This window comes from Amblyomma maculatum, chromosome 2 (genome assembly GCF_055883805.1).
Source record: "Amblyomma maculatum isolate TAMU_Amacu chromosome 2, ASM5588380v1, whole genome shotgun sequence".
Taxonomy (NCBI): domain Eukaryota; kingdom Metazoa; phylum Arthropoda; class Arachnida; order Ixodida; family Ixodidae; genus Amblyomma; species Amblyomma maculatum.
In genome coordinates this window covers 202,167,453-202,190,423 of record NC_139345.1, presented here as the reverse complement: position 1 = coordinate 202,190,423, position 22,971 = coordinate 202,167,453, and the positions used below count along the sequence as shown (strand labels likewise).

The following is a 22,971-nucleotide window of genomic DNA, read 5'->3' as shown; positions in this document are numbered from 1 at the left end:
TGGCCTGAACTTGAAGGCCACCTCCATAAGTGAGTTCTTGAACAATGTCAGTGATGGAAGCAGCATTTTACTTTTTGGAGCAGATTTCGGAGCAGTAAAAATGCCAGTTTAGAGCAGCCATTGGTGTTTTCGGAGTAGTAAAAATGCCAGTTTGGAGCAGCCATTGGTGCTTTTGGAGCAGAAAAAAAATGCCAGTTTGGAGCAACCATTGTTGTTTTTGGAGCGGATGACAAATAAATTACGCCAGAATGCCTTCAGAGTTGAAATCTTTACCGAAATGACTGATAATTACAGCAATTTATTATGAAAATACTGTAAATCTCACACATACCACGATCAACACGAATATCAATCGAACAATTTTGTGCCAGAAATACGATCAAAGCCAATGAAAGTGAGCATCACAATGTGAGCAAGAAGTAATCACAGTAGCATACCACACTTGTCACACAAGAAGTAGAAGTTCAGAATCAATTTTAGATCGAAGTATGTAGTCAGTCACTCAACACATTTCACAGTAGCCTGCCGGTAGAGATCTACGAACCCACACTTTTTCTTTTGAAGCTTCAAGCTTGCAGAGAGCATCCGTAAGTCTTTTCTGTCCTTTCTTGATTAGTTCTTACCCAAGTTTTCGGTTTCTCTGGGACCAACTGGTTCGTCACACGCTTGACGTTTTTTGCCTTTGTTTCTGCAGCGCCGTTTCGGCGCAGTTGCTAATAAAAATGTCTGTTTGGCGCAATTGGCATAGCACTTCCATCACTGCAATGTGCTGAAGGCAGGGCACTGTGCAGTTGCGTTTTAAAGCACATGCAATGGCCAATGAAATGCCTACCACTGGTTTTGTTAACGGGCCATTGTAGTATTACAGATTTACTGAGCCGCAAAGCATTATCAATGCGCCAAAAGCTCCCAGACGTCTTCACAAAGAAAGTGGAGAAGTTTCAACAATTTGTGAAAAAGGAAGTCGAAAATAATAACATCACTGACAGCCACACTGTAAACATGGATGAAGTGCCTCTAACGTTTGATATTCCTACGTCAAAGAATGCTATGCCAAAACGTGGTAAGACAGTCACAGTTAGAACGAAAAGTTGCACTTCATTGGCTTACTTGCGTGCTGTGCTAATGGTACAAAATGACAATTTTTAAGAAAAAAACAATGCCAAAAGAAAGCTTTCTGCCCAGCATTGTTACTGCAACAAGATGAAAAGGGCAGGATGCATCAACAAATGGTGGGTCTGGATAGAAGAGTACTTTTCAAAGCGTCCCGATGGATTCCTTTACACCCAAAATGCTTTCTGCTCACCGATAGCATGCTGCGCACATGACAGACCTAATGCTAAAGCAAATCAAGGCAAAGAACTGCACTCCTACAATTACACCTATTGGGATGACCCAATGCTCATTTCTGTGAATCCCAGCTTTAGAGCTCTTTTGCAGCAAGCGTATTTATTACGCATGGATGACCAAAGGCGACCACAGCTACAACACAAGTGGACACATGAGGTGCACTTCATTTAGCAAAGTTGCAGAGTGGGTCTATGCGGCCTGGAGTGCAGTTACAGGGGCAACGATAACTGCAGGCTTCCACATGGCTTCCCTGCTGCTGCATCTATGCCAGAGCATGACGACAATTTTAGAGCAGTGATTTGGAGTACAAAGAAGCTGCCACCGGAAATTGGCTAACGTTTTGACAGTGCGTCCAATGTTGACGATTCGCCGCATAAAATATGGATGATCACAAATAACGTGCCACGCTGTCTTGCCTTGGTTTTGAAGCTTTTGGAAGCTTTGAAGGCTTTGAATAAAATAAAGCGTCACTGCTGTGCTTATGCGACAGCTTCCTAGGAATAAGTGCTACCTCTTTTTTCAGTCACTAACGTATGTAAGGAATCTTCTCACAGACACAGAGCATTTCCTAATAGTTGCACTGGCATGTATGGTCAAGTCTCGTTGCCCTAACTGGGTAAATTGAGGCTTGTCTCATACACCAACTTTTTCTTTAAAGCCTACATGTATGAGGGACGAGTCCTATAAAGCGGGAAATATAGCAGATGGGACAGTGACACCTTGCACATTCTTCTCCCTGGTAGAACTTAGAATTTTATCCTCGGCAGTTGAAATGTTCCAGCAATACACCATTACAAGCTGTTCTCCGCTATTAAGCAAGACAATAATCGACCAGCATTACTGCACTGATTGGCCAAGCACTACAGCCTGACAGCTGGAGCAACTATGCGCAAAAATCACTCACATCTTTGTACACGAAGACAATGTCGCCACTTTTGTGCAGCACAACCTGGAAGGTGTAGTTGCCCCCTGGAACCAATGCAAAGCATTAGAGAAGAAGAAAGCTGCACCGCAACAACACTCACAAGTGCTACAGCCGTCAATGATACATGACAAATACTTTGGCCCATTGCACGGCTCCTTGCTACTCCGTGCTACAGTCTCAGATTTGGCAAGAAGGCAAACATTATGGCTTCACATCAGGTTATCACAAAAGCTGCTTAAAGCCAGCACCTGCGTCAGCCAATCCTCAGTTTAAAGAAATTTCGCAATAAGTCCTTACAAATATTTGACCCTCGCTTAGTGAGTATTTGATGATTTTGAATATTCACTCACATAGTAAAGTACTCGGTTCAATCTGATTGTTTCACACTTGAAATCTTGAAGTATTTGCCTTAAGCAAATAATGTTACAGGAACGCCTGGGCTCCGTGTGCTTTGGTTTGGTGCACCTCCTCCAGGATGGCACCACGGCGTGGGTGCAGACTCCTGGGCATGTGGCGCGTGCACTCCGTTTGTACACCACAGCTAGTGCGTGCATGCACACAGCCACACATGTGGCAGGCGCAAGTGCTGTGTCCGTATCTGTACCTGCAAAGTGCCTGCACCCACGCTACATGTGATTTGCACGTACCAGAATAAGCATGGTGATGTGTGTGTTGTAAGGTCTGTGCTCCATGAGCGACCAGGGGGGCGTGTATCCACTGCTACTGTTTTGCTTCTTAAACAGCCCCTGTGGGGTCACTGCAAGAGGACACCAGTCTTGCTGCCGGCCCCCTCAAAAAAGAAACTTCTCCGCAAGAGCCGCAGTAGGTCACCCCCCTTTCCTTTCGACCCGCTCTGCCTCGCGTCCCTATTGGTCACTCCAAGTGACATATTTGCCTGCTGTTTAAGACATGAGGCTGCGAGCAAAAAGCAAACAGGGAGACCCCCACCAACAAGGGAAGCGGAAAAGTGCGCATAGTTTTCCTTCCAGTGACCTTTGCTAGGGGGACTGTGAACGCTGGTTGAAAATGTGTGAGCACCTTGTATGTTTGCTCGAGTCAAGGCCTGAATGGAGTCCTCATACGCCTCTGCAGCAATTAGGCTCCCGAGTCAGGAAGGCCTGATTTGGCACGATTCTGCAGTCACCACCCACCAGCACTGGTGATGACGCATGATAAGCCATTGGCATGGGACATGCATTGTCAGGACATACTTGGCACATTCCTCATCCTCCTTTGTGCTGTGTTGTGCACAATTTAGCCCTTTGATTGCCCATGCAGCCTGCGAGCAACCTTAACCCTTTCGCTGTCACGAACTTACTGGTACATTCTCTATCGTGCATTCAAAACTTCACGCCTGAGAGCGAAGCTGGCCGCATTTGGACAGGCTGCGCCACCTGTAAAATCTTTCTACAAGTTTGTCATTTTCGCCGCGCGTTGTGTTCGTATGTATGAAAACCAAACATTTCGACAGATTTGCCTGTCTGGTTGGGTTGATAACTAAGTGAAACTTGAACTTTCTCCAACCAACACTTTTTATTTGACAAAACCCGACGTTTCGGAGCCGGCTCGGCTCTTTCTTCAATGGTGTATGACGCGGGGCTGCGTGCAGCTATAAGTAAAGGAATGGTCGAGGGGGATGAATGGCAGGCGCTCAATTACCTCCAGAGAGACACAACCATCGTAATCCTCCCAGCGAACAAGGGCAACACAACAGTCACTCTGGACAGACAGGACTATGATGAGAAAATTTCTTCTCTACTCAACAGTCAAGAATACGAAAAATTGATGAAGGACCCCACAACGAGTACCCAGGCAAAGTTGAACAAAGTATTGAAAGAAGTTTTCAAAAACCTCCCAAACCACTGAAACCTCTACCTGCAGTTATCATGCACCAACGGATCGGCCCCAGCCTTCTACAGTCTGCCCAAAGTCCATAAACCTGGGACCCTTCTACGCCCGATTGTCGACTTCCGTTTCTCCCCCTCCATTCGTTGTTGGAATACCTGCACAAGCTCATAACATCAGTCACGGGGAAAACCGCGACCCACGTCCAACATGCCGGGCATTTCATCTAACTCATATTCTAGGTGAGCCTTGAGGCCGATGAGTGCCTTGTTTCCTTTGACGTGGTGTCCCTTTTCACAAATGTCCCTGTAAACCTCGCGTTGGCTGCCACTAGAGAAGCCCTACAAAGCGACGATACACTCAGCGCACGAACCCCACTCAGTGTAGATGAGGTACGCCGCCTTCTGGAACTATGTTTATCAAACACATACTTCTCATCCAGAGGAGAATTCTACAAACAAGTTAAGGGAACACAAATGGGTGCTTCCATCTTTGTCGCTATGGCGAATATAACTATGCAGCACATCGACGAACGAGCTCTCGACTATTTCCACCCGCCGCCGAAACGTTTTCTGAGATATGTTGATGACGGTTTCCCAATTATTAAGACATCTTAAGTCCAAAATTTCCTCTCTCATCTAAATTCCATACAACTGGATATTAAGTTCACCCTATAAATGAAGAAGCGAGGTGCCCTGCCGTTTTCGGACATTCTGGTGACCCGAGAAAACAACCGTCTGCGATTCTCCGTATACCGAAAACCCACCCACACAGGGCGATATCTGCACTTCACTTCAGACCACCCAACAAGCCATAAAACGTCAGTTGTAAAGACCTTATTACAAAGAGTGGAAACACATTGCACCACAGAACCCGAAAAAGCAAACGAAAAACGCTTGATATTCAAGGCACTATCCACGAACGGCTACCCAAAACATTTTATCCGGAAAGATGCAACGGCAGGCCCCGGGAAGAAAATAACCAACAGCAAGCAACTGCACCTCAAAAGTATGTCACTATTCCCTATATCCGAGGCGCCAGCGAAACTATTGCCCATATACTAGGAAAAGAAGGAATTCGAGTGACGCACAAGCCGTCAAACACTTTGAGGAGTGTGCTACCCTTCCCCAAAGATTGACCGCCAAGAGAAAAAGCCCAAGGCATTGTCTACAAAATTCCCTGCACCGACTGTGATACATTGGCAAAACAAAAAACCTAAAAGAAAGAATTCGGAAACACAGGAACAATGTATAAAATTTTTCAAAAGAACGCAACCCCGTAGGAACATTCAGAAGATTCCGACCACAGAATAAATTTCAAAGAAACGTTCATCCTGGAGACCAAGACCAATTACCGGAAAAGACGCCTCCTCGAGTCATGGCATATACAATTGACTGCAAATAACATCAACCGGACAATAGGCAACCTTCCTGCTGTATACTCGAAAAAAGATCTTCGCTCCCTCCTGGCCACTTCATAGAAGAAAAGAAAAAAGTCGCCAGCAAGCACCCCTGCACCTGCGGCACCGGGACTAGTCTTACCCCCCCCCCCCCCCCCCCTCCCCCCTTCCTTCTTAATTCTTTCCTCCTCCCCCTTTTCCTCCTTCTCGACCATTCCTTTACTTATAGCAGCACGCACACGCGTGATGCACCCTTGAAGAACCGAGCCAGCTGCGAAATGTTGGGTTTTGTAAAATAAAAAAATGTTCGTTGGAGAAAGTTCAAATTTCACTTAGTTCATACGTAGTATATACCAAAAAGTATGAAGTGACTGTGCCCACCCCCGCCACCTTTTTTGCTGGGAGCACGGTTGCTCCGCGCGCGCTACTCTATCGTGCTAAGCGATCATGTGGGCCGTACGTTTTGCGGTGTGTGCATGCATTTACAGGTTCAAGGGTTGTTCTGCCATCTGCCGCAGGTTTGCAGGTTTTTATTTTTATTTTGTTGACTTGTCTGCTACAACATGTCACGTTCAGGGGCTCGCGCTGTTGCCTCTCCAATAAGTCGACCCATGACTCGATTGCTGCTTTCGCTCTCTCTTGCCACGCCCTTACTTGCGGCTAGCAGCACCAAAGGAGGTTGTTTTAGCCTCTTTCTTTTAGATTTCACAACGTGCATTTATCTCTGTTGTGCGGGCTACTGAAAGTGCACCCTCCGTGCGCGTGGTTACTTTCGGATGGCTGACCCCGCGGTACCTTCGACTGACGACTGGAGCAATGGCTCTTTTGATTTTAAATACGAGTCGAGCTTGGATTCGCTCTCTCAAAAAGTATCGAGCAGTTTCTTTCTTATATTATCCTCATTTATAATCAGGCTGGTAATGATGTTAATTAACAACACCTGCAGAACACTGAAATGTGCATATTCCGTTGACTATGTTATTTGTACAGCAATCATAATAATAAATAAATCGCTATGCTCGTTCCCTGATATGCTCCGTCTCTCAAACCAAGCCGACACTGGGGGTGCGTCACGGCCAGAAATGCCCGACAGCGAAAGGGCTAACTGCACTGTGTACGTGCGTAGCTTTTTGCCTGGGTGCTGTGGCAGGGCAATGTGCTGTACTGAGGTGTTGTGTAAAGCAGCTTACTACGTAATAAATGCTTGCACTCTCAACCGTGTCTTCGTTCTGCTCAGGGCGAGAGTGCAGACATGCAGTGAATGCTGACTATGCCCCTCAGCTTGCTCTGGCCTGAACCAGCACTGTGTGTGTGAGGTGCCACATAGCCCACCATATCAACTGGAGGAGGTGCCAACTGCAGCAACTGCTCTTCTGAAATCCGCCACAGAAGCGTAATGGCATGAGCACGAACATGGAGGGTGTAGCCACCCTTTAAAAGAAACAGCTGAGCAGCAATCAAGACTCGGTATCAAGTTCTGCCCCTGTGCTGTCCAGAAGCTGGCCTTACCATTGGGCTTGTCCTGCAACACCACCTGATGCCATTCCACCACAAAGGAGGTGCCTGCAAAAAAATGGGGGGGGGGGACAGGGCAATGTGCATCCCAGAGTCAGCAGCAAGCGTGCAAAGAAATCATCACTTAATGAAATAAAACAGCGCAAGGAACGGGACGAAACACGAAGGAAAGGAAATAAAGACACAGGCGCTTCGTGTTTCGTCCCGTTCCTTGCACTGTTTTATTTCATTATGCAGTATCAACTAGCTCGACATCTTGCACTTCTCATCATCACTCCATTTTATTGCTCTCAAAAAATAAAAGGCAGGTAACACGGAGCGAAAAAATGATACACACAAGTAAGAACACCTTAAATACACGTGCTCGATCTTTTAAAAATGCCAGCTATACAAGAGAACACAAATACAAGCAATAAACATTTTTTTTTCTTAAATGTTCTCTTAAATGCTCGGCATTCATAATTATGCCCAGAGCAGTGTGCTGCCAGGTTGCCAGTGGTGACTTGCGAGACGTGGTTGTTATGCTCTTGCAACCTCTCATTCACGCACCTGCCAATCTGACCTGCAAGAGAGTGGTATCTTGTATACCACTAAAACTGTTCTTGTGCTTTAGATTGCTTTAAATTGGTCCCCCTGTCTCTGCATTTAACTTTTGTGCACAAGCTTTCAGCATTTTTGCCCCAGAAAATATGACCAATACTTTGTGCCTTTTTGCCACTTTTTTAAGCCTGTGTCAGAGCATGAACATAGGGCAGAACTATATGCCGTCTTAGACCAATTTAAGAGAACATCTATGCTGCTGCGATCAAGAGACCCGGTCACTTGTTAGATATAGGGGGCTTCTCCAATGGTGTTGATAGAAAATCACAGTGGTTACCGACTGTGAAAGGAAGACTGTTTCTATCAGAACAAGGAAGGCTGTGTGACAACTGTCATACTGGTGAAGATGAAAACGAAGTGCAGTTGCTAGTGTGTGCTTGTGTCTTGCACTGTCCCTATTTAGTAGTTTGATAGTGCACCTCAATGTCAAGATGACTAACTAAAGGGTGATTACAACAATACTGCCTAAGTGAGTGGTGGATAGCCAAAATGTGGAAACCTTACTTGTTAACCTGAGAGCCTCGTGTGTGTGAACTTTGCAATGTGTCGTACAATATGTATGTGCATAAAGTAACATGCGCATGAGAGTATCACATGTCTGTGTATGTAGTTGTCCTTGTATAGTTTTGTATAAAATAATAATAGATAAACAATCCGAAATTCTGGAGCAAATTCCTGCTATTTATGAGCTCGAGCAAAAGTTTCTGCAACTAGATGGTATTCCATGAGAGACAACATGCTTTCCATAAAGGATGATTTTAAGAACCTACGTCAATGAATCATGCAAAAAATTTCTGCTGAGAGCAAGTGAACATTGAAATTGGCCTTGAAGCTGTCCACGGGGAAAATGGAATTTGAAACCTTTCCCACATGAACAAGAGACTTCCTATTGCGAAGTTTCCTCATAAAAAAAAAAAAAAAAAAAAACAGCAGGCGCTACTGACAGTTCAAAGGCTGAAAAGAACAGATGTTGACCTAAAGAAAGGCTACGCTAAAGCAGCCTCAGGCTTGAAATTCGTTTGATCTGCGAAGAAAAGCAGTAATGAATTTAGCTAGACCTTTAAATTGAAAATGAGTAAGCAAAGTTCTACATACAGCAGCTAAATGGATACCATGGATCTAGTTACATCATACAGATTCATGAGCTAGTAGTAATGCACTGTAATAAACCACTGCAGCCTAAAAAACAAAACAAAAACAGACTCTGATGGACTCCTGAAGTGATGAAAACCTTTCGTTTCAAACCAGGCTCTGTCAGAGCACCTACTGAAATGTCAATGCTTCTTACTCATGCCCTGCAAATGTGCCTTCCAGTGGCCAGTGCCCAAAAGCTACACACCTTCAGTGCCAATGCACCCCCTACTCAGTCGGGGTTTTTCCACTCCCCGTTGTCCACGTATTTCTTTTTTTCTTTATTTGTTTCTTAGACATTTGTTTAAAAGGAGGCTGAGGCTAAAGGCGTGGTCGCTGACGTGGCCTCAGCCCCTTGCTGCATGATCAGTAAGCATCGAAAGTACAATATTGCGGCAGGTTGGCACACAACAGTAGCCTTGACTAAGACATAAAAGGAAAGAAACAAAACAATAGTGACATTTGTGCGCAGTGCGTGCAAAAGAAATATATGTAGGTACAATATGAATATAATGAACACACTTAATAGCACAATTTTATGATGAGTATCACAGGCATACAAAAATAATAAAAGTAAAAGAAATATACACAGTACAAAACCCTATATCAGACAGGCGAGTTTTTCCTTTTTTTTTCCCCCACATTTTAAACCAGAAATCATGTAAACAAATACACAGTCAATTACAAATTACACTGGACAAACAATTTAAGTACAATAACTCACTGGTAAGCAAACAAAGAAACATTGACCAACAAATCATCAAAAGCATGAGCGGGCGGAGTAATATTACTGAGAGTATGCAATATCACTACACAAAAGAACTCTCTTACAATCTTTCTTAAACGCAGAAAAGGTTTGATAGTAATTTACGGGGATATCTCTTCTTTTGAGCATTTTTTTTAACCTGGAAGGACAGTGTTTGGCACCCATAATTTGTTCTGGTTATAGGCATCGTTGTATTTCAGAAAGAGTGGGTGAGTTCTTAGTTTATGTTTCTCATCATGATAATTTTCACATATACGCAATACCCGCTTCTGTAAAGTAATTAATTTTTTGTAATTGTGATCAGTAGTTGTGCCCCAGACTAATATACAATAGGTTATTCTTGAGTAGAAAAGAGAGTAATACAGAGCTTGTTTCAACCAAGATGGGATTAAGTGTTGAATTTTCTAAAGACAACCTATAACTCGTGACAAATCAGATTTAAGGCTATCGATGTGGGTGTTCCACGAAAGATCACTGCTAAACCAAACCCCCAGAAATTTCTGCTCAGACACCGCCTCCAGCAGGATACCTTCATATTTGATGCTAATAGAGGTAAGGTCTCGCTTACTGGCGGGTTTGAAAATTACATATTTAGATTTTGTTACATTTAGGCCTATACAATTGGCTTGCAACCACATGGAGAGTTTTAATAAGCAATCATTAGCCATTTTTTCTAGACATCCTTTTGTTGCTCCAGTAAAAAATATGTTAGTGTCATCCGCATACATAATTAGCTGAGGGGATCCTGGTATCATAGCTGATGGAGGACTCACTCTGACGGACTCCTGAAGTGATGAAAACCTTTCGTTTCAGACCAGGCTATGTCAGAGCACCTGCTGAAATGTCAATGCTTCTTACTCATGCCCTGCAAATGTGCCTTCCAGTGGCCAGTGCCCAAAAGCTACACACCTCCCCTACTAAGTCGGGGTTTTTCCACTCACCGTTGTCCACATATTTGATGGAGGACTCATTGCTGGAGACAGTCTCGAAGTTGGCCATTAGGGGGGCAATGAACTGTGTGGCTGCCAGCCACACATGCAGCATGTAGCCCGTGAACAGGAAGCCTGGCACAGAGAGAGAGAGAGTTGGCCTCTGACAGGTTACTCATCACCAATTTCCCTGGGAAGGCAGCAATCTTGAAAGAAGAACTCACTCAGGCAACCCAAAAATTAAATACAGTTTCTTTATGCACAACACTGCTATCTTCCCTACTATGGTGGCTCAGGCGAAAGACAATCGACGGGAGACAGTGGTTTGATTGCCAGCCGAAGCGACCGCATTTCAGTGGGAGAGAAATGCAAGCCACCCGTGTACTGTGCAATGTTGGTGCATTTTATAGAACCCAAGAATGCTTAAATTGTCTGGAGTTCTCCACTAGGCAAAAATGCAACAGCTCAAATAGGATTTGTAGCAATTTTTGGAGCAGCAAAATCATAGTTTCGGAACATGTCCTGAAGAAGCAGCCTCATCTCCTTCCTGCTAAGGGCTGCTGACCGACCACACATACTCTTCCTCCTGACCCGAATTCATTCTGAAGGCTTCGATAATTCCTCTTTTCAAAGTATCTTTAGACCTTGCCAAAACAGCAGTGTCCGCAAACCTGGCCTCGCAAATTTTTACAGCTGGATTATTTTACGCATCTTTACCACAGAGGGAGCATTGCCATGCTGCCAGGAGCCGACAATGCATCATATGCTGTCCCTTCATCGCATTTGGTTTCGTAGTTTCCCGTGGGATGGAATTGTTCCCAAATTAAAGCAATAAGTTACAAAAATATGTAATGACGCTAGCCAAGATAAAAAGTAAAGTAACCTGCCACCCTGCATTCCGCACTTGAGTGTGGCCAGAATGGCTTGTGGCAAATCTGCACGGTCGTGTAGTTCCAGATTTCGCCACGAGCTCGCCTCTTGCAAGTTGCCCTTGTGCTATTTATCGCTCATCAAGTGTGAACAAACAGAGCACAATTCAAATTTCCTGTAGCAGGGTAGATCTGCATGCAAATCAAGACCATAGAGCGTTTTGCTGAAAACAAGCACTGTTATGGGGCCCACCGCTCGTGCAAAGCTTCCCTACACCGTGCAAGCAGGGCGGTCAAATTTCAGATGATCGTTTTTCTGAAGAAAGGGCAACTTTATGAGACAGAACTTCATCAAAATGCTAATAATCTAACCCCCGAGTAAGAAATAAATGGCATAGTATGGCACAGGGTTAATAAGTAGCAATCAGAGAAAGATGAAATATGTGTGCCGCCACCATAGGCTGTTTTCCCGAGCATACAGAAGTGACAAAAAGACCAGCTTTTGAGAGCGGATCACTTTAAAATGCAATGATGGAGTCCCTTTCAGTTATCACCTCATGAATCATGCTTTATTTGCTGCAAAAAAAAAAAAAAAAAAAAAAAATATATATATATATATATATATATATATATATATATATATATATATATATATATATATATATATACTGCTCCTTTTTTAAATACCAACCTTTTCGGCAATAAATGCATCTTTTAGTGGCAAACAAACAGCAGCATTTGCCAGGGAGAGCCACAGATTCTATCTGTTCTCGGTGTCCGTCCTTAAACAGAAAAACCGCCTCCTCCTCAACAGAGGCACCAACCCTTGACCGCCCACACTGGAGCACAGAGGAGAGGCGAGTGCAAACCTCCTCTCTGTTTTTTGGCCTGTTCAAACAACAAGGTGTGATGCACTGCCACAAACAGTGTTTGGTAAGGGGGGTCCCTCCTAGACGCACAAAGGAGGAGAGGCCCACTCACCTCCAGTGGCGATGGTGATGTTCCGCACTGGGTGGCCATAGAAGGGGAAGTCAAAGCTCAGGTTGACCGTCTACAAGAGAGGGAAAAAGCAAGGAGGTGCTTTTTCACCAGAAACAGCATAAGGAACCATCACAAGGGCCCTGCACTAAAGCTGCAAGCTCTACCCTACTCTAAAGCTCTAAAGCTGCAAGCTCACTACCCAAACTGACGATAATAAACGAAACTAGAAGGCCCACATCTCATGTTCACCTACCTCTTTCCTTTTTAAACTAAGAAATAAGCACAAGCCAAAGCAGAGTGGCCTTCGCAAAGGAGCCCATACAGGAGAATAGCTATTAGTTTTGTTGCTGCTTGAAGTAAAAAAAAAAATAATAAAAATAAAATAAAATAAAATGCTCTATTTGAAAGCACTGTCTTCTGTTTTGACTCTGTTCTTGCAAAAGCTTTCCTGCTGATCTTCTGGTACGGGACGTGGCACAAAAGTAAGCAAGAACTCAGTAAGTGTACAGTGCAATACGTCATTTGGCCTACACTGGTACAACTGGAGCACCATATCCACCCCAGAAAGAGGTAAGATGTTTACTGCGCCTGTTGTTTGCCCAAAATCACCTTTCCCCTGAGCCACTGTAGTTAGCTGACGGGCGCTGAATATCTTCAATGCAGCAGAAACCACACAGAGTGTTCTCTTCATGCATCAAATGGTATGTAGTGTTGACTGGGCACCTTCCTATGGAAAAGCATGGAAGCGCAAAAAAAAAAAAAAGGAACTTATTGCACTGCAGCCCTGCACTGCTCTTAGCTGGTGTCTGCACTGAACCCACAACATGTTCTTGCTGCTGTCCCCATTGACGCTGTAAAAATACATGTGCCCCAGTGAGCTCGTGCACTGTGCATAAAGTGGGTTCCTAAATCAAACAAAAAACATGGCACAACAAAGACACGGACACAGGGAAGGTACACACACAGCGCTAACTTCCAAACAACATTTATCTCAGAAAGAAAAAGTGTTTTTTATACCACCATATCTCAGTGAACCATCAGACATACATTAGCAATGTGTATCTGGCAGATATGTCAGTTCCATTGGCAAAGCGAGACAGGAGGGCCGCTTACACAACCATCTTTCAAAAGAGCAATCCACCGCATTTCAATTATTTCACGTGTTAGCCTGTTTTTATTTTTATGAATTTTGTGTAATATGTATTAAAATTTCATAAAACAAGTTAGCACATAAAATAATTGAAATCGGGTGGATTTCCCTTCTAAAAGATGGTTGTGTAAGCGGCCCTCCTGTCTCACTTTGCCAATGGAACTGACATATCTGCCAGATACACATTGCTAATGTATGTCTGATAGTTCACTGAGATATGGTGGTATAAAAAACACTTTTTCTTTCTGAGATAAATGTTCTTTGGAAGTTAGCGCTGTGTGTGTACCTTCCCTGTGTCCGTGTCTTTCTTGCGCCACTTTTTTTCCTTCAATATCATGAACCAACAAGCCCAAGCATCTACCCTGTCTAACTAATGAGGCATGCATAAAAAAAAGTTTAGTCCTCTGAGAAATCATCCCAGTCGTCCATATTAATGGGGGTCGCATAAACAGGCCATGTTCTGCAGAAAGCGTCCTATGCATGCTGTGCTGTGCATTGAGTACAAGCGGCCATGCGCTTCACCTCAATTTTCCAAGGTCACTGAGGGTTGGAATTTTCGCGCGGGTGGCTGAGCTGGCTGGGAGCAGCTATACAACAGCAGGGGAAGAAAATTGCTTTGTATCTGCACTTTTGCCCCAACCATAGTGCAAGGTGCTTTTAGAAGCAGATGATTCAAGAAAAAAAAAAAAAATCAACTATATGTGTGCATGACCCATCCCTCTGGGGTGTGCAGACACTTTGCTGACACAACTGCGATACTGCTCGATGCACTAGGATGCTTGTGCTAATGGAAGGACAAGCTTGTGGAAGCACCAATAGAACTTGGTCGATCATCAGATTGCATGTTTCAAGAGTATTCAGACAATTAGATATTCCCCGTGATGTCTGCAAAACACAATACTGCCACAAAGCTTTGTTTTGTTTGTTCACACTCAACGCCACCTGCTGCAAATTTATAGGGCAAGGGGCACCAAGACTTGTGAAAGATTGCAGCCAGGTGCAACTACTTCCAATTTTCCCGTTGTTCCAGACTGCTCTGGTTGCCTTTGGCAGCTATACCTGGATTGCTCCAATTTTAAACTGAGGCCAGCCAAGGGCACCAGGCGTTCGTAGTTCAGCGAACACTGAGCAGCCATAGCCACTGCCTAATTTTATGCGAAAGCATTACTTCGCTATGTTCGCAGATTTCTGTCCGCAGACCACATCCGTAGGCCGCGTCCTCATCAGCAAAATCGTGTTCGCAGCAGTTGTAATTGAGAAGTGGTGCAGGTTAAGGAGTGGTGTCAATCGATACAGTGTGACATAATGTGGCCAGAAAAATAGTTATGCCAATAGGTTATTTAGGTAATTAATTAGAGGCAAAACACGGAAAATCGTGTCCGCAGCAGTTGTGAGTAATTGACAAGTGGTAGAGGTTAAAGGGCCACTGTCCAGGGAAGGCCCTTTTAAGAAAAAGAGCCCAGTATTTCGATCAGGTACCGGAGATAGTCTGTGCAAAATTCTGCAGCGACACGCGCGCCGCAAAGCATCGAAAATACAATTCAAAGCTCCCTCATGCTCTCCTTTGAGAAGCCAGCTTCACCGCTTCCTGCGCTGGCCCGACGGGCCCCGATAATGACGTACGTATCGGGAACGACGTCCATTGGTCCGTCTCGCTGACTGACGGGAGAAGGATGGGTGTCTACCGCTCGCAGCGCGCTTTTCCCTCGCCACGGCCAGACTGAATCCAGCGGCGCGCGCTCCCTCGACCGTTTTTTTTTCTTTTTTTTTTTCGCGCTCGCGGATAGCCACGCCCCACCTCCCGCCAAACGCGGAGGAGGAAGGGGAATTTGTATTGCAGAGGCTAGACGACCTCGGGCAGGAGAGTGAAAAACCTTTGCGAGGGAACGGAAGGAGAGAGGCAGGATAGAATCGGGTGATTGCGGTGGCTGTAACCGCGTTATTAGTTACTCTTTTCAAAAACATTTTGCGGCCTTGCGTTCCAGGGGCGAAGTCTCACAGTCACCGGGGAAGAAAATATTTTCGACCGGAGGGTGGACAGTGGGCCTTTAACGAGTGGTGTCAATTGATAGAGGGTGACGTAATGTTGTGTTGGAAAAAATAATTAGGCCAATAAGTTATTTAGGTAATTAATTAGAGGAAAAAAATTAAAAGTAAAGGCAAAAATGATCTCATTAACCAATGGCTTGGCATCACATTTGATTGTATCAAATACTGAAACAGTTAATTAAGTCAGTCAATTAAAATGACGTCAAGGATGTGACATCACGCAACCTGAAGTAGAGCCGAAAAAGGGAATAGGAAGGGATTGGCATGTAGTTTTAAAGTACCAAAGACTAAAATGAGTAAACAAGAAGTGAATCAAGCAACCAGAAGCTTCCAATAGCAGCATCCAAACTTTCGCATTATTCCAATGCAGATTCTGCAGTGCTCTTTAATTTTTTATTTTTTTTTTGCAGGTACAAGTCAGCCCACCAGAGCATGTCTTTAGGAAGCTCTTCATTGTTTTTCCAAGGGTTCTAGTGTCATCAAAACATCATGAAAATAAATTTAAACAATTGAGAGAGAGAGAAGAGCGTGCCAGCCAACACAAAATTCAGTGAAAAATGCTAACAGAAGACCAGAGGTCTCGGACATGGTAAATGCCTGATGAGGGTCGTTCACCAAGATTAAATGTCAATAAACCTTTCCGTTTTGAAACTGAGTTTGTGAGTTTGCCTGGTTGCCAGAACAGGTACATAGACCAACAGCAAATTTGAAGGAATCGGATGGGAATATAGTTTCATGCAACACATTCGAGATTTGATCTGCATGGCACAACTGACCTTGTCATACAGAGTTGGGTGCGTCACATGTAAGAGGCCAAATACAGAACCTTTTTGCGAAATCAGAGAAGACGACGGCGAAAAGGATTACGTGCACCAACGAAGGATTAAGATGAAGAAGTAGTCAGTGACATGGCAAGCGCTGATTGGTAAAAGAAGACGAAGACGACGATAAGGCTGACGTGTATCAACGCGGTTATAAAAAGGCGCGGCAAGGGGGTGGAAGACAAAGTGGAGGCTCCGGAAGGTGAGGGACGCCTTGGCTGGGAGTGAGCAACGCCGGCTGCTGTACTGGTGTCCTCATGTTCTACGGCCCTACACCATAGACTCCCTGCTGTTCTCAAACCGGTTCCGGGGATTGAGTGACTACTCAGCCACCTGCTAAGTCAAAGGGGGCACCTTCAAAGCTCGTATCACCGTCCACCTGCATCGCCCAGGAGATTCACCTCAACGCCGCCACGAACGCCAACATTACTTTAGCCCATGCTTCAACAGGGAGATCGTCCGTTGCGGCCAACTAGACCAGCTAATTGCAAGCCGAATGCCACCTTGAAGCCGACGCCATTGCCTGGACCCACGAAGCGCATCGCCCGCTTCGAACTGTAAGCTCGAACGCTGTCTCTTAGTGTGAAAGTGGAACGCTGTTTCTTAGTGTGAAGCATCGTGTTTATCAGTAGTCTTTGTAGGTTGTGTTAGTTTTTGTTCATTTTTTTTGTTTGAGTGTTAGCGTCTGTGTATGTGTGTATTAAATGTGCATCCGTGTGGGTATGGCTGGCGTCTAGTTCATGCTTTCTGCCCGAGCGTTCGACGGAGATCCGTGACAAGGTGTAAAGATGGAATCACTGCAAACGAACTGCTTGCAGTATACCTGAGCCCTGCCATGGTGGCTCAGCGGTCAGGGAGCTTAACAAATGAGCTGGGAGATTGAGGTTCAATCCCGGCTGCAGCAGACGCATTTCAATGCAGGCAACAGCAAGGTGCCCGTGTACTGTGCTAAACCCCTTAAAGCAAGCCTATACTTATATATCTGGTTTCTCAGCCACACGCACACGCACACACACGTGCACGCGCACACACACACACACACACACACACACACACACACACACGCACACACACACACACACACACACACACACACACAAAAGCAACTGCAGAGTCAACCTTCAGCCAAGGAATCAAGCAGCACTGCCAAACAGTGCTTCAAGCGTGTAAGTGTAACTCACAGCAGCCCGTCGGTGTGACACAGACAGCATCTCGTGAGTGATGACATGTTCACTGGGAAGTGCATCCAGGTCGGTCCAGAGGCTACGCACTGTGGCCGGGTCCTCATAGAATGTAGTGTTGTAGTAGTCGTGGTGGTCCTACAAGAGAACGACAGACCATTACATATCCACACCCCCAACAGAAGCAAAGTACATCAAACACTAGTACTCTTCTTATACCATGCGCAATGAATTATGACATCCCCTGTGAGCTGAACTGAGATTTATTAGAGAAACAAAAGGAAGCACTAAATTAACCTCCAGCAGTACTTCAGACACCATCAAATGAACCCCCTCCCCTGAGAAGTATGGGGATCTCCCCATCACTTTCTAGACCTATAAAGCACCCAGTTCGCAGCAAATCAGAGATGCTGCGGTTGGATGGAACAAAGGTAGGTGCAACTACAAACACAGGTGAGAAACCAGATGGAGACAAGCCAGGCATCAGATCTGCAACACACTTTTTTGCAAAGAGTATCACAAGTCATGAAAACACAAAAGAAGCCCACTGCTTTCCTTGATGATGGACCTTTACCCAATAATGTTCACCATCCTTGTGAGTGCCTGTGAATGGAAAAAAAAAAAAAGCAAGCAAGGGATGTGCACCAAAACACATAGCACAGGCCTGGCCAGCAGCAATTCAGAAGTGTATGCTTCTCCAGCTTGGTCTTTGGGCTTAGTAACACATCCCTTCATAACCCATTTGTCCCGTAAGGGGGCAAGCTTTTGGCCCCGCCTGTGCTGCTACTGGCAAAGTCAAATAAGTGGGCTGCACTCTGAGCATTTCAATACTATAACCTCCCAATTCCAGTACCAGATGTTGTATTTGGTAAGCCCTGCATACAGAGCAAAACAGAATGCCCTTTTCTGCCTACAAATTTTGTGCTCAGTTTCCCAATTATGGCACATGGAGGTAGCTTAGTAGTACCAGGGTGTCTAGGAAACCACTATTTTCAATATCCGACTTTTCCAGGTTTTCCCTGATTATTTCAGGTCAAATTCCCTGATGAGTGAAGAGGCTAAAAAATGTAGCTGATGATGATAGTGAGACCCCGCCGGGGTGGCGCAGTGGTAAGACACCCGATTACTGTGCCGGAGTTCCCGGGTTCGAATCCGACCTCGGCAGCTGCGTTTCGATGGAGGCGAAACGAAGTGGCGTGCGTGTGCTGTGCGATGTCAGTGCACGTTAAAGATCCCCAGGTGGTCGAAATTACTCTGTAACCCTCCACTACGGCTCCCCTTTCTCTCTTTCCACTTTCACTCCCACCTTCCTCCCTTCCCTTTGGGCGCGGTTCAGGTGTCCACAAAGCAAGTGTGACAGATACTGCGCCTTTCCCTTCCTGTGAACCAACCAACCAACCAACCAACCATAATGAGCATTGATGAAGAATAATTCCCAACAAAAAGCTATTGTGAATTGACTTATCCAATTTACAATATTGAAAGACTGTTATTAGTGTTAATGGCGGTTAAAAACGTTGCAAGTTTACTGAAAATTAAAAGCGCACTGATGTCAGCCTCAAGAGCTCTTTGATATGCGAGATTTCCTATAAGCTTCCATGTATCAAAAAACAGCGGTTTTGATTGGTCAAAATTCGGGTGTATATAGGGTGCCTCGAGGGCCTCGGCCTCGAGGGAGAGCGCGCTTCTCTTCCTCGAGACCCGGCCGTGTCTACATGTATAATAGAGGCTTCGCCGGCGGCTATTAAAGGATACTGCATCTAAGTCGAAAACTTTCAGATTGTTGATAAATGTGCAATCAGCTGGAAAATAAAATTAGTTGAAGACTTGCAGTAGCGAAAATTCTTAAACAGCCATAGAATTAATTAATTAAGGGGAGACACGGTCGAAAATGTTCAAAAATCGATTTTGAGACAAACTTATTTTCGGAACAGTTATCATTTCGAGCACCTGCACTTAAATTATTAACGGTCAGGAAATGCGATAAAATCGGCTTTCAAAACGTCACGGCAGCCCCGAAACGCCCCCCGAAAAGAGGAATTCTGTTCGAAATTCCTGCGAGCGTTGCAGCTGGCCGATTGCCGCCATCTTGGGCTTAGTTTAACGCTGTTTTCTTTGTGTGCAATTTCCGCTATCTCAAAATGGCTTCGCTCAAGCGAACTGGCTGCGTGCGCCGGTTTTCCAAAGGCCATTTATGATCTCTCACTTGCTCTCACGCAAACGCGCCATTCCGCATCTCCCATTGGCTGACGTGATTGGCACGTCATTTTTTTTTGTTTTCTTGCTGATTTGCGTTAGCTGACGTAGCCGCGGCTTCATGCGCCTCTCCGTTTGCGCTAGTTTCTCGATACATTGTTTTGTGCAGTTTTTCTTCGGGATCAAGATGTGGGAAAAGAGTAGATTGTAACCGTGCACGCAGCGAGCCTTCGGAAGCCATAAGAAACGGGCGTGGAGCAAAACCCAGAAGACGCCGGCCACAAGCGTGCCGTCGGGATCTGAGATACAGCAGGTGCGAGCCTTTTTAGATGTGCAGGCAATATAAACCGCGCTGCCCGATGACGACGCGCATCCCGGATCACGGTACACTTTGAGTTGACGCCAGCTCCGTGGCGGCGGTGCACTGCCGTGCTGTCAGGAAACTCTGCGACTCAACGTGAGTTTCACCTTGGCGTTAGCGCGGAATGCGATGCCGGTACCGAGTTCGTGATTGAGGACATGAAAGTATTAAGGAATTTTATCGCGCACACGAAGCACGGAACCTGCAGCGAGATCGCGAAGACGTGAGCGGTCAACCACCGGAGTGCGGAATGGACCTCAGCTGTAGCTCAGCTCGCCGATCGCTTTCGCGCTGGCCGCTGCCGGCGCGATTATTCCTGCTTTTTGTCGCATACTAATCTCACGCAGCGCTTTCTGCATATTTTATTGAGCACCCAACTCACGTGCGTATTGGTTCTTAAATGTATTGTGGCAGCTCAGCCATGCGCTGGCGTCAAAGTAATGTATCTTGCCTCGACTTGCGGCACAGCCGCGGTGGGGGCCACGTGCTCTCTCTCTCACACACACACACACACACAAAATAATAATAATACTAAATCTGCATGAATAGCATGCTGTGCGCCAGCTTAATATGAAAATGCACTGCCGAATATATTGTGCCATTTTCCCCGACTTGGCAAACTTTTCAATGGTTTCCCTCACATTTCCTTGATTTTTCCCTGTGCACGAAATTTCCCTGACAATTCCCGGTTTTCCCGGTTGCTAGGCCCCCTGAGTACTTGCTGGTGTGCTAGTTGGTGCACGTTCACTTGAAGGGGTCTATCACGAAAACAGAAAGTGCAAAGACAGACAGGATAGGCACAGCCTGCTGGCCTGTCCTGTCTTTCTGTGTGCTGTCTGTTTTGGTGAAACATTCCTTCAAGGGCACATCGAGAGTTCATGGCTGGACAGTGCTTCCAATGCATGTCCCAAAATGCAATGGGAGGGGGGGGGGGGGGGGGGTGAATTATGCTGAGCCAGCTGCACATACTCTGGTACTACCATGAGCGTCTCACCACAGCACAGTGCCTTCAAGGAGACGACAGCACTGACATGACCAAGCCACTGAGAGACCAGCAGACACGCCACTGAAAAGCTTGCCCAGTGACCCAACTTGTCTGAATGCATGATACTGCACTAGTGATGCCTAGCCTTCCTAAAATTTCACCAATGTTTGCACACATGCAGGGGTGGAAGCAGGCTCAAGCATTTTGGAGCAATTTTGCGAACAGTACTAAAGCCATTTTGGAGCAGTTTTGGAGCAATGAAACGAGAGCTTCGGAGCATTTCAATTATGTTTTGAAGCACGTGCTAAAGTCAAACGCCTTTAATAATTGCAGTTTTCTTTTTCTGAAAAACAAAATCTGCAATCTGATTCCATTTTATGCAAGTTCAATGCATTTCCAACTTCGCACTCATCTCTGACAAGACAAACGGCCAAAGCATCTAAAGATATGTAATATAACACACGCCGACCTTAGCAAAAACTTTGAACAGACACAGCCGGTCTTGAGGGAGAGCGCGTTTCTCTTCTCTTACGGCCTCTCCAATGGGGTCTGTTTCCACCTCCCGCCGCGCCTCGGTGGGGTCACCACCGCCCCACTGCTGCGCTGCTACCGCCGTTCACGTGCAAGGGAGAGCTCGCTCTTCGCTCCGCCCGCATCAGTTGCAACCCGCAGGTCCTGACATTTCACCCCTTATGGTTTATACAAAACACTGTATTCAGCGTCTAAGATTTATCTTGTATGAAGAATAACTAGTCAATAATATGCGTGCGCGCCTTCGTCAGGATGGCTGCGCACGCTTGAATGAAGCTTCGGGTGCACTTAACACTTTTTGCCCTTAAATTTTGCACCAAAATAAATGTACCAGGCTATTAACTGTGCCTTTGAAAGCTGTAATTAGGTGTAGGGCGACCTGACGTGAGTGCATGGTAAATTGATGGGTGGAGATTTTGTCAACCTCTGCCGTTTTTGTTCAGAGCAAAAGAGGACGGGAGAAAATTTATGGCGCGTCTCAGATTCAGAGTAAGGGACAAAAATTTATGCGTATAGTTAAAATTTCAGTTGTCTAGTGGAGTGAGCTGTTCTAGCTTCGTTCGAAACATATCGGCCGGTTGAAAGACCGAAGATGTATATGTAGTCTTGTGGATGACGCACATGTATGACAGACGTAGTCTGTTTACTACACAGATAAACAACAACTTTTAATCAAGGAAATGGGCATAAACAGTTATCCATAATTGAAAAGAGTGGCAAACACTAAAAAAAAAAGTCTTCAAAGTTACACACTGCACTGCATATTCATCAATTCATCAAAATGTGATCTGCAGTTAGAAAATTGAGTCTCAAAATCTTCCTGCACGGCTTGTGCACATAAGGTGTTGGTCTCTCGTTCCTGTCTGTCACTTTCTTGGCATAATCAATTGCGAAATTTTTCAAATATCAAAGAAACGGACCTTATAACATGGCTGTTGTCAATTCCTTCCGGGCAACTCTGGTGAATTCTCAAGTGCTGATTGAATCAGGATATTAAGTACTTCGGGAACATTTGTGTGTAGTAGGTGCACAGCAGCTTTTTTTTTTTCTAAAAAACTTGTCCAATAGAGCAACAAGCTCTGGTTTCGAATAATGCAGTCCACTAGAATATTGTCCTTGTAGAGGACTGTACATGGGACTGCTTCTTTCGCTAGTTTCAAGAAGAATAGCGCAGAGCGTCGCACCCGAAGTTGATTAACTTAACAATATATCCAGCGACGTAAGGTAAACTAGAATATGTGACAGTGGGTAATGGGATGGCAGGAGATGCCATCACTTCCTTCAGTTCCTCAGTTACTGATTGCGGCTAAGCAGAAATGATTTTTTTTTTTTTGCATCGACGCAAGGTGCCTTGATTTTGCTCTCAAGATGAAACGTCCGTCTTGAC

The 22,971-nt window shown here is 45.2% G+C and overlaps 1 protein-coding gene across 2 annotated transcripts in view; it reads right to left on the bottom strand.

The window, feature by feature from the left end:
• The window catches only part of l(1)G0289 (plexin domain containing lethal (1) G0289), a 77,149-nt gene that overhangs the window by 31,222 nt on the left and 22,956 nt on the right, over positions 1 to 22,971 (bottom strand). For both annotated transcript variants that reach the window (XM_084595623.1, XM_084595624.1), the window contains exons 3-7: positions 17,512 to 17,649; positions 12,311 to 12,380; positions 10,473 to 10,595; positions 7,029 to 7,082; positions 2,255 to 2,319 (exon numbers count right to left, since the gene is read on the bottom strand). In XM_084595623.1, the coding sequence (XP_084451749.1) occupies positions 2,255 to 2,319; positions 7,029 to 7,082; positions 10,473 to 10,595; positions 12,311 to 12,380; positions 17,512 to 17,649 (450 nt within the window). The remainder of the gene's footprint in view (positions 1 to 2,254; positions 2,320 to 7,028; positions 7,083 to 10,472; positions 10,596 to 12,310; positions 12,381 to 17,511; positions 17,650 to 22,971) is intronic.